General features: G+C 44.2%; 1 protein-coding gene across 3 annotated transcripts in view; it reads left to right on the forward strand.

Moving 5' to 3' along the window:
* RCAN2 (regulator of calcineurin 2) overlaps positions 1-12443 on the forward strand; it is a 258378-nt gene that overhangs the window by 106938 nt on the left and 138997 nt on the right. The window contains exon 1 of one of the 3 annotated variants that reach the window (XM_089685908.1): positions 9649-10097. The exons of the other annotated variants lie outside the window; for them this stretch is intronic. Within the exon in view, the coding sequence (XP_089542034.1) occupies positions 10011-10097 (87 nt within the window). The 5' untranslated portion in view covers positions 9649-10010. Of the gene's footprint in view, positions 1-9648; positions 10098-12443 lie in introns of those variants that run through there. 3 annotated transcript variants of the gene reach the window in all.

Genomic DNA, 12443 nt, shown 5'->3' on the forward strand with positions numbered 1-12443 from the left:
TGCTATAACTGGCTGGATGGCAGGGTGCAGAGAGGTTCAAGTGGCACTTTCTCAGGGTGTAATGACATAAAAGAAGTGCCATTAAATGCAATGACTCTTAATACATTCAGAGCACACAATAGTCACTGAAAGACTTAAAGGGTAACTCCACTTTTGTGGGAGAAAAAATAGCCAATAAAAAAATAATTCATTTAGCGTATACAATTGCTACACAAATCATATTGTAATTGATTGTCATTACAAATTACCTTTCGTTCTCAATCTGCAGAGCTGTGATTATCTGTAAAATGCAATACAGCACCATGGAGGCATTCAGAACACCCCCAGATATGTAATTTCCTTAAGTGATTGGCTTACAGAGTTTCCTAGAAGTCTGTAGGTACAAGTCAGATTTTGGGCATCCCCTGCAACAAAAATGTCATTATTGGTGAGATACTCCGAAAAGGGACATCATGTCTAAAGCGATTCAGACCCTGCCACTTTCTTCATAACAGCCCTGCTGATTGATAATTCTAAAATCACTCCTGTTAGATTCACTTTCCACATAGACACAGACAAACAAACAGCTATTTCTTCAGAATAACAAAAGGTAGGAATGTGCAACACAGTTTGTTAAAACTCCTGCAATATACATAGATCACCCAGAGGGGGATGTTTTTTTTTCTCAGCAAAAATGGAGTCACTCTTTAAAATGACACTAAACTCTGGTTTAAAAAAAAAAAAGATTTCTATTCTCAGCTTTCTTCGAATCTCCAAATTCCTTTTTCTTTTTTTTTTTTTTTGTTGCTGTGATCTGAATTCCTGTTAGGAGGTGGCTACATTTGTTCTCAATGGTCCCACTGTATGTTTAACCACTTGCCTACCGGGCACTTATACCCCCTTCTTTACCAGGCCAATTTTCAGCTTTCAGCGGTGTCGCACTTTGATTGACAATTGCGCGGTCATGCAAGATTGTACCCATATGAAATTTTTATCATTTTTTTCTCACAAATAGAGCTTTCTTTTGGTGGTATTTAATCATCGCTGGGTGCTTTACTTTTTGCGCTATAAACAAAAAAATTGCAAAAAAAAAAAAAGTTTCTTTGTTTCTATTATACAGTCAAGTCCATAAATTTTGGGACATCGACACAATTCTAACATTTTTGGCTCTATACACCACCACAATGTATATGAAATGAAACGAACAAGATGTGCTTTAACTGCAGACTCTCAGCTTTACTTTGAGGGTATTTACATCCAAATCAGGTGAACGGTGTAGGAATTACAACAGTTTGCATATGTGCCTCCCACTTATTAAGGGACCAAAAGTAATGGGACAATTGGCTTCTCAGCTCTTCCATGGCCAGGTGTGTGTTATTCCCTCATTATCCCAATTACAATGAGCAGATAAAAGGTCCAGAGTTCATTTCAAGTGTGCTATTTGCATTTGGAATCTGTTGCTGTCAACTCTCAAGATGAGATCCAAAGAGCTGTCACTATCAGTGAAGCAAGCCATCATTAGGCTGAAAAAACAAAACAAACCCATCAGAGAAATAGCAAAAACATTAGGCGTGGCCAAAACAACTGTTTGGAACATTCTTAAAAAGAAGGAACGCACCGGTGAGCTCAGCAACACCAAAAGACCCGGAAGACCACAGAAAACAACTGTGGTGGATGACCAAAGAATTCTTTCCCTGGTGAAGAAAATACCCTTCACAACAGTTGGCCAGATCAGAACACTCTCCAGGAGGTAGGTGTATGTGTGTCAAAGTCAACAATCAAGAGAACACTTCACCAGAGTGAATACAGAGGGTTCACCACAAGATGTAAACCATTGGTGAACCTCAAAAACAGGAAGGCCAGATTAGAATTTGCCAAACGACATCTAAAAAGCCTTCACAGTTCTGGAACAACATCCTATGGACAGATGAGACCAACATCAACTTGTACCAGAGTGATGGGAAGAGAAGAGTATGGAGAAGGAAAGGAACTGCTCATGATCCTAAGCATACCACCTCATCAGTGAAGCATGGTGGTGGTAGTGTCATGGCGTGGGCATGTATGGCTGCCAATGGAACAGGTTCTCTTGTATTTATTGATGATGTGACTGCTGACAAAAGCAGCAGGATGAATTCTGAAGTGTTTCGGGCAATATTATCTGCTCATATTCAGCCAAATGCTTCACAACTCATTGGACGCCGCTTCACAGTGCAGATGGACAATGACCCAAAGCATACTGCAAAAGCAACCAAAGAGTTTTTTAAGGGAAAGAAGTGGAATGTTATGCAATGGCCAAGTCAATCACCTGACCTGAATCCGATTGAGCATGCATTTCACTTGCTGAAGACAAAACTGAAGGGAAAATGCCCCAAGAACAAGCAGGAACTGAAGACAGTTGCAGTAGAGGCCTGGCAGAGCATCACCAGGGATGAAACCCAGCATCTGGTGATGTCTATGCGTTCCAGACTTCAGGCTGTAATTGACTGCAAAGGATTTGCAACCAAGTATTAAAAAGTGAAAGTTTGATTTATGATTATTATTCTGTCCCATTACTTTTGGTCCCTTAACAAGTGGGAGGCACATATACAAACTGTTGTAATTCCTACACCGTTCACCTGATTTGGATGTAAATACCCTCAAATTAAAGCTGAGAGTCTGCAGTTAAAGCACATCTTGTTCGTTTCATTTCAAATCCATTGTGGTGGTGTATAGATCCAAAAACGTTAGAATTGTGTCAATGTCCCAATATTTATGGACCTGACTGTAACATTTTTCAAACAGGTAATTTTTCTCCTTCACTGATGTGCCTTGATGAGGCAGCACTGATGGGCACTAATAGGCGGCACTGATGGGCACTGATAGGCAGCACTGATGGGTACTGATAGGCAGCACTGATAGGCGGTACTGATAGGCAGCACTAATGAGGTGGCACGGATAGGTGGCACTGATAGGTGGCACTGATAGACAGCACTGATAAGTGGCACTGAGTGGCATCACTGCTGGGCACTGACTGGCGGCACTGCTATGCATTGACTGGCGCAACTGCTGGGCACTGACTGGCACAACCGATGGGCACTAACTGGTGGCACTGACTGGCAGCAATGCTGGGCACTGGCGGGTGGCACTGGGGGGCACAGGTGGGTGGGCACAGGTAGGTGGCACTTTTGGGCACAGGTAGGTGGCACTTTTGGGCACAGGTGGGTGCCCTGCTGGGCACAGGTGGGTGGCACTGCTGGGCATCGATCATCAGGGCACTGATCATCAGTGTCCCGATGATCAGTTCCGATCCCTGCTCTGACAACTGCTCTGACAGCGTGAGCAATTGCATTTCCCTCTGATCAGCGTGTCATTGGACACGGCTGATCACGTGGTAAAAGGCCGCTGTGATTGGCCTTTTACCACATCATGTGATCAGCTGTGTCCGTAGGACACAGCGATCACGGAGATCGCCGGGTGTGCGCCCCCGGGGGTGCGCAGGAGAGCGCGTTCTGGGAGGATGTCATATGATGCATTTCAGTGCATTCTGGGCATTTTGGAAGGTCTCCTGAGGTTATCTTTAAAAACTGCTTCCAAACACAAATGCACATAAACGCGGTATGCAAATGCGGCTAAACAGACGTTTTTTAACCTACGTTTTCCAGCAGTCAGTTTCCTTTGTTCAGAAGTGTCCTGTGTACATGGAGCCTTAGTTCTCATGCACACTGGACATTTTTACAGCGGCTGTTTTTGGCTTTTGACGTTTTTTTTCTATAGCCAGTAAACCCCCCAGCATATTATACTGTATGTCCATGCACACATAGGCTGTAATCAGCGTTTTTTGGCTGTAAAAACCCCCCAATGACTAGTGGGCTTCTAGAGGGAAAGGAGGGGTTCGGGAGCTCACTGAGGACATTGCAAGGAGGCAGAGAAAGACAGTAGGAAACGTTTTCATGAAAAATAGATTACAAGACCATTCCATGGATGTGTATGGAATATTTGTGGAGACTAAGGATATTGTTTAGTGTCATGTTAATAAAAGTAATACTTTGTAATACATATGTATATACTTTTTTCCTATTCGCAAACCTTGCATGATATAATATATATATTCTAACATTAGAATCTATATGGCTTGCTCCTAATATGTTAAAAACATTACCTATCTTATCTGCTGTACAAGGCAGTCCCTGACCACTCTATGCTAATAATACAGCTTGGCATACAGAGAATGTCAGACTGATAAGATAGCCCAGAGGTTCTGGGAGTCTGCCTTTAAGCTGCCCCAAGGCAGAAAGGAAATGGGAATGTGGTCAGCCTACGACTGAAAGCATGTTACTGGCAGGATCTCCAGGTGAATATAAAGGAAAGAAAAAAGAAAACTAATGTAGCCGCCACATCTGAGGACTGGAAAGCTGTAATATATTACATTTTTATCCTTGGATTTAGATATATAAACAAGTAAACCTATTTCATGGTCCTTGTAGGCATAAAATGAGAGCTCCAGAATACAATGTATACGGGGAATGCAGGTGGTATGTAGATCAGACAGTAGCAGGAAAAACGTTAGTATGCAGTTATATTATGTTGAAGTAGGATATTGTCTAGAGGTATCTTTTCTAAATAACATTCTACAAACCACGGTCCTCTGTGGGGATAAGTACATTTTAAAGCAGATCTGCACTTCGACTATCAATAATATTGTAGCCTCTCATCTTCTACATACTGTATTATTATATGAGATTTATATAGCGCCAACAGTTTGCGCAGCGCTTTACAAAATGAAGGCAGACATTACAGTTACAATACAATTTGGTACAAGAGGAAACAGAGGGCCCTACTCTTCAATAAGACACAGAGATTGAATCCAACACAATTTTGCTTCAGCTAACACTGCAGAGGTGTTTTTCCAGTCTTTAGAAGTATAAGAAGATAATGACTTTCCTAAACCCTGTCTCTTGGAAATGCTAACACTGACCGAGGGGAACATGGAAAAAATGGGGGAGAGTCTAGCTAGCTGAACTCACTAGCCCTAAACAGGAGGGGAGCACAGAGTGAGATACCAAATCACTTATGGAAATAAGCTGTAGTGGCCCAAAACTTCCACTAGATAACAGCATACTACAGAGCAATAATAACCTGATGCAGCTCAATTATAGCATATATATACACTGCTCAAAAAAATTAAAGGAACACTTTGAAAACACATTAGATGGGGAAAAAATGGGGAAAAAATCTCCTGCTGGATCTCTATACTGATGTGGACTGGGTAATGTCTTAGGAACGTAAGGATGCCCCATTGTTTGTTGGAAATTAAAATTATTAACCTACAGAGGACTGAATTCAAAGACACCCCGAAAATCAAAGTGAATAAATGATGCAGTAGGCTAGTCCATTTTGCTGAAATTTCATTGCAGCAACTCAGAATGGTCCTCAGTAGTTTGTATGGCCCCCACGTGCTTGTATGTATGCCTGACAACGTCGGGACATGCTCCTAATGAGACGACGGATGGTGTCCTGGGGGATTTCCTCCCAGATCTGGACCAGGGCATCACTGAGCTCCTGGACAGTCTGAGGTCCAACCTGGCAGCATCGGATGGGCAGAAACATGATATCCCAGAGGTGTTCTATTGGATTTAGGTCAGGCCGGCATGGGGGCCATTCAATGGTATCAATTCCTTCATCCTCCAGGAACTGCCTGCATACTCTCACCACATGAGGCCAGGCATTGTCGTACACCAGGAGGAACCCAGGACCCACTGCACCAGGAGGAACCCAGGACCCACTGCACCAGTGTAGGGTTTGACAATGGGTCCAAGGATTTCATCCTGATAATTAATGGCAGTCAGGGTGCCATTGTCCAGCCTGTAGAGGTCTGTGCGTCCCTCCATGGATATGCCTCCCCAGACCATCACTGACCCACCACCAAAACGGTCATGCTGAACGATGTTACAGGCAGCATCACATTCTCCACGGCTTCTCCAGACCCTTTCATGTCTGTCACATGTGCTCAGGGTGAACCTGCTCTCATCTGTGAAAAGCACAGGGTGCCAGTGGCGGACCTGACAATTCTGGTGTTGAATGGCAAATGCCAATCGAGCTCTATGGTGCTGGGCAGTGAGCACAAGGCCCACTAGAGGACGTCGGGCCCTCAGGCCTCCCTCAGGAAGTCTGTTTCTGATTGTTTGGTCAGAGACATTCCCACCAGTGGCCTGCTGGAGGTCATTTTGTAGGGCTCTTGCAGTGTTCATCCTGTTCCTCCTTGTACAAAGGAGCAGATACCGGTCCTGATGATGGGTTAAGGACCTTCTATGGCCCTGTCCAGCTCTCCTAGAGTAACTGCCTGTCTCCTGGAATCTCCTCCATGCTCTTGAAACTGTGCTGGAAGACACAGCAAACCTTCTGGCAATGGCATGTATTGATGTGCCATCCTGGAGGAGTTGGACTGCCTGTGCAACCTCTGTAGGGTCCAGGTATCGCCTCATGCTACCGGTAGTGACACTGACCCTAGCCAAATGCAAAACTAGTGAAAAACAGTCAGAAAAGATTCCTATTTTGGGGGTTGTCTCATTGTTGCCCATCTAGATCTAGTGCACCTGCTGTTAATTTCATTAACACCAAAGCAGCTGAAACTGATTAACAACCCCCTCTGGTACTTCACTAACCAGATCAATATCCCAGGAGTTTAAGCGGAAGTCCAGTAATTGTTTGTATTGCATGTTTACATTGGTCCAGCTTGGTATGATGTATGCATATTTATCTCATACTTGATCGTCTTCTGGGAAAGCTGGAAACCACTGTGGTAGTCTCCACCAGTTATAGAAAACCTTGTACTTTTTTCTTGAATACAAGATATTCTCTGATTGGATAAGGTGGAGCTCATGAAATGCTTATCCATCCCCTCTACCTTGTCCAATCAGAGATTGCATTTTATTAATTGACAAAAAGGACAAGGCAATCTACAAATGGTGGTGACTACTACAGCGATGTCCATCTTCACCAGCAGCACATCAGATATGAGATATGTATACTTACACTGTGTCCAGCTGGACAAATATAACAATGCAACACACATGGGCAACTTTAAACCCAGGCTGGTAAGTTCTGAGTCCTTCCAGCTTTATGTTCAGAAAAAAAGAAAAAATGGAAGGGATAGAAAGAAGGAAGAGGGAAGAGAAAGTAAAGGGAGGGAGAGTAAGGAATGGAGGAATGAAGAGAGAGAGGAATGAATACAGGAAGGAAATAGAAAGCAAGTGAGGAAGGAAAGAATGGAAGGAAAGGAGAGATGAAGAAATAAAGACAAGAGAGAAAGAAAGTAGCAAGCAAGAGAGGATGGAATACCGGAACAAAGGCAAAGAGAAAAGAAGGAATGAGAGGAGACGAATAAATAAATACAGAAGAGAAAGAGAATGGAATGAAGCAATTGAGAAAATAAAAAAGGGAGAGAGGAAGATGAAAAGAAAGAAAGCAATGAGAGGAAGAGGAAGGAGGAGAGATGAAGAAATAAAGGAAAGATGTAAGAGAAAGAAGGAGGAAAGTAGAAAGGAAGGAAGGGAGAAAAGTTCTGAGAGAGGAAGGAAAAGTGATAGTAAAGGCAGATTTATTTTTAAAATAACAAACATGTCATATGTACCTGCTCTGTGTAATGGTTTTGCACAGAGCAGCCCCATTCCTCCTCTTCTGCCCCCCCCCCCCGATTTTAGTTGTGCCCCCCCCCCACGTCTCTGAGAGTGCATCAACTGATCTATGGGCCAGTCTAATGTAGACACTTGATGTAAGGAGGCATACTGATAGTGACAATCCATGTAAAAGGGCACTCTAATGGGGACACTTGATCTAAGTGGGAGCATGAAAGGGGACACATGTAAGAGGGCACTCTGATGGGGGCACCTGATGTAAGAGAGCACTCTGATCAGGACGTCTGATGTAAGGTGGCACTCTGATCCGGACACCTGATATAAGGTGGCATTCTGATCCGGACACCTGATATAAGGTGGCATTCTGATCCGGACACCTGATATAAGGTGGCACTCTGATCCGGACACCTGATATAAGGGGGCACTCTGATCCGGACACCTGATATAAGGGGGCACTCTGATCCGGACACCTGATATAAGGGGGCACTCTGATCCGGACACCTGATATAAGGTGGCACTCTGATCCGGACACCTGATATAAGGGGGCACTCTGATCCGGACACCTGATATAAGGTGGCACTCTGATCCGGACACCTGATATAAGGGGGCACTCTGATCCGGACACCTGATATAAGGTGGCACTCTGATCCGGACACCTGATATAAGGGGGCACTCTGATCAGGACACCTGATATAAGAGGGTATTCTGATCAGGACACCTGATGTAAGGGGGAACTCTGATCAGGACATCTGATATAAGGGGGCACTCTGATCCAGACATCTGATGTAAGGGGGCACTCTGACGGGGACACCTGATGTAAGGGGACACTCTGATCAGGACACCTGATATAAGGGGGCACTCTGATCCGGACATCTGATGTAAGGGGGAACTGTGATAAGGACACCTGATGTAAGGGGGCACTCTGATCAGGACACCTGTTTTAAGGGGGCACTCTGATTAGGACACCTGATGTAAGGGGGCACTTTGATGGGAACCCTGATGTAAAAGAGGACTGTGATATATATAGGGGCACAGATTCTGTTTAATCACCCTGAGCTAATGACAGCCTAATACATACTAGTGTTGACATTATGCCCCGACATTTTTTTACTGCACCCCCAGTTCAGATAGGCTAGATCCGGCTCTGAGAGGAAAGAATATAATGAGAAAGGAAAGATGGGAGAGAGGAAGGAGTAGGGGAACAGAGGCAAAGAGAAGGAAGGAAAGGAAGGAGGAGAGCTGAAGGAAAGGAAACGAAGAGGAGAGGAAAGGAAATGAAGAGGAGAGGAAAGGAAATGGAGAGAAGAGGAAAGGAAATGGAGAGAAGAGGAAAGGAAATGGAGAGGAAAGGAAATGAAGAGGAAAGGAACGGAAATGGAGAGGAGAGGAAAGGAAATGAAGAGGAGAGGAACGGAAATGGAGAGGAGAGGAAAGGAAATGAAGAGGAGAGGAAAGGAAATGGAGAGAAGAGGAAAGGAAAGGAAATGAAGAGGAGAGGAAAGGAAATGAAGAGGAGAGGAAAGGAAATGAAGAGGAAAGGAAATGGAGAGGAAAGGAATTGAAGAGGAGAGGAACGGAAATGGAGAGGAGAGGAAAGGAAATGAAGAGGAGAGGAAAAGAAATGAAGAGGAAAGGAAATGGAGAGGAAAAGAAATGAAGAGGAGAGGAGAGGAACGGAAATGGAGAGGAAAGGAAAGGAAATGAAGAGGAGAAGAAAGGAAATGAAGAGGAAAGGAAATGAAGAGGAGAGGAAAGGAAATGAAGAGGAGAGGAGGAGGAGAGGAGATTGTGCACTGCATAGGTTGGTATTGGTGGGTCTGGGGTTGGGGGTACAGACTGACCCCCTAGGCAATGCAGGTCCTTTGTGACTGTAGGTGGAAGTATCAGCATGTCTTTGGTCTTAGTTATAAAAGAATCCATTTTCTAGGATGGGATTGCTCCTCTTCCCTGGAATCTCTGTGATCAGTTGATAGGGGTCTGGTATGAGCAGTCTGCAGGCTCAGGTATTCTCTGTTCTGGCACACTGCAGTCCCTGTGAGGTCAGCACTGTGACTGCATTGTCGGTGCCTCCTAGGTCCTGGTAGGATTCATATTTAGTACATAATCATGTCAAGTTTGCTCGGCTGCACTGCCTGCAGATAAAAGGCTTCATAAATAGACGCAGCTTATGTCAATGCCGGCGGTGATGTCATTGCTGGGAGAGAGACGGTTCTGGCTGTTACTATGCTGGGCTCATTCAGTGTGGAGGCACACAAAGAGGAGCGTGGCACAGCTGTGATAGACAGGCATTGTCACCAGCTCTTGTATGGTCCTGTCCAGGGACAGCTGCCAGGACCAGAGGAGGCGTAGAAGGACTAGCCAGCACTCTCCGGCTCCCATTCAACTTTCATCACCTTGGTCCTGGTGTACGCCGCTGCCATGCCTGCTCGTAGCATGGACTTCGATGTCATCTCTCTGGTGGCGTGTGTGGTGGACATGGAGGTTTTCACCAACCAGGACGTAAAGGTAAAGTACAGCTGTAGCTTTTTACTTTTTTCAGGGGCATGCTGTGACTTGTAGTGCCACCTTAAAGTGTATCTAAACTCAAGAGCAAAAATGTAATGTATTGCAGCTTCCCAGTCCGAAGATGTGGTGTATAGTTTTCTTTTGCTTTATTTTCCCCTGGTGATCCTGCCAGTAACACACTTCCTGTCCTAGGGTGACAACCCTCTTTGTACTGTATCTATGGAGGAGCAGTGTTGTCACCCTAGGACAGGACTATTTATTGTATTATTTAGATATGACAGGTATTTATATAGCACTGACAATTTACTCAGGACTTTCCATATGGTACATTCACATCAGTCCCTGTCATTGTGGAGCTTACAATCTAAGGTCTCATCTCACATGCATGCACATACTAGGACAATTTAGACAGGAAACCAGCATGTCTTTGGAGTGTAGGAGAATACCCACACAAGCAAACTGCATGTAGGCAGTGTCCTGGTTGGGATTTGAACCAGGAACCCTAGCGCTGCAATGCTAACCGCTGATCAAACTACATACTAACCACTAAGCCACCAAACTGACTAACCACTAAGCCACTAACCATCCACTACACCATGCTACAAAACAACACACACACACACTTTATCATAACGTATGGGGAGGTGTTCTATAGTTCATCAAAAACCTGTCAGTGCTTGAGATTTCAGTATCATACCGGCAGAGTGAACAGGAATCTAGGAGCTCACTGGATTGCTGTCAGGATCCATTGGGTTTTTTTTGCATTTGTTGAACAGATATAATATATTGGGGTTATTTACTAAATCTGGAGAGTGCAAAATTTGGTGCAGTCCTGCATAGAAACCAATCAACTTCCAGATTTTTTTTTCAACAAAGGTTGATTGAACTAGAAGTTGATTGGCTCCCATGCACAGCTGCACCGGATTTTGCACTTTCCAAATTAGTAAATCAACCCCATGTGGGGGGGGGGGGATTTTCTAAAACTGGCGCACAGAGAATCTGATGCAGCTGTCTATGGTAATTCCCACGCAAAATGCAGCAAATAAAAGTTCACTTTTTATGTTTATGTACAAGGCTCATCAGCACTGTCCAAGGCATCTAAAAACAAGGCCATTTGTGTTATGTCTTATTACTTTTGTTCAGCATCTCATGTGGGCATTACCATGGGTGGTCTGCATGCAAGTACAGTCTGCCTAGGAAAACCCATTCCTGCAGACTCACATCCACCCATCAAGATATTTTGATATTTGTATAACTCCTCCCAAGAGACAGTCCGCTACTTGTATCAGGATTGAGGGCTCTGGGGCAGGGTGCTATGATGTTTTCAGGAAGCTATGTGCAGCACCCTTCCACCAGCCACAATTTGCCTGCATTGCATAGAGAAGCACAGAGACCCAGTAATGACACTGCATCTAAAACAAGGTTTTGTCCTAAGATATTGTTATCATATTGATGAGGGGCAAAGGAGGAATCAGGGAAGGCAAAATATATGCAGATGAAACTGCAGCTTAAATTGTGATGAATGTGAGACATGCAGATACTTCCCATTTTAGAAGGTTTGCGTGCTTTAGTTTGAGGTGAATGGGTGGAATATGCAGCATAGTGGTCCTGCATGTATGTGTTATGTCAGACTCTTCTTGGGTACCGGTCATGGTCTTGGCTGTCTTGTCATGATGCACTAAGACGTAGCATGGGCTGCCAGCACAAGGCAAGTATTGTGCCCCCTGACCTGTGGACCATTAGCACTCCCTGAGTCCATTTACCAGAATAATAGCAAGTTCAGGCACCCCAGCTCTTTTTAATTATTGACCTGCACTATGCAGTAGAAATACAGATATATACAGGTGAAACTCGACAAATTAGAATATCGTGCAAAAGTTCATTTATTTCAGTAATGCAACTTAAAAGGTGAAACTAATATATGGGATAGACTCATTACATGCAAAGCAAGATAGTTCAAGCCGTGATTTGTCATAATTGTGATGATTATGGCTTACAGCTCATGAAAACCCCAAATCCACATTCTCAGAAAATTAGAATATTACATGCAATCAATAAAACAAGGATTGTACATAGAACAATATCGGACCTCTGAAAAGTATAAGCATGCATATGTACTCAGTACTTGGTTTGGGCCCCTTTTGCAGCAATTACTGCCTCAATGCGGCGTGGCATGGAAGCTATCAGCCTGTGGCACTGCTGAGGTGTTATGGAAGACCAGGATGCTTCAATAGCGGCCTTCAGCTCTTCTGCATTTTGGTCTCATGTCTCTCATCTTTCTCTTGGCAATGCCCCATAGATTCTCTATGGGGTTCAGGTCAGGCGAGTTTGCTGGCCAATCAAGCA

The sequence above is a fragment of the Staurois parvus genome, unplaced genomic scaffold (assembly GCF_062004578.1).
Source record: "Staurois parvus isolate SC_StPar_1 unplaced genomic scaffold, SC_StPar_1.0 ptg000388l, whole genome shotgun sequence".
Taxonomy (NCBI): Eukaryota; Metazoa; Chordata; class Amphibia; order Anura; family Ranidae; genus Staurois; species Staurois parvus.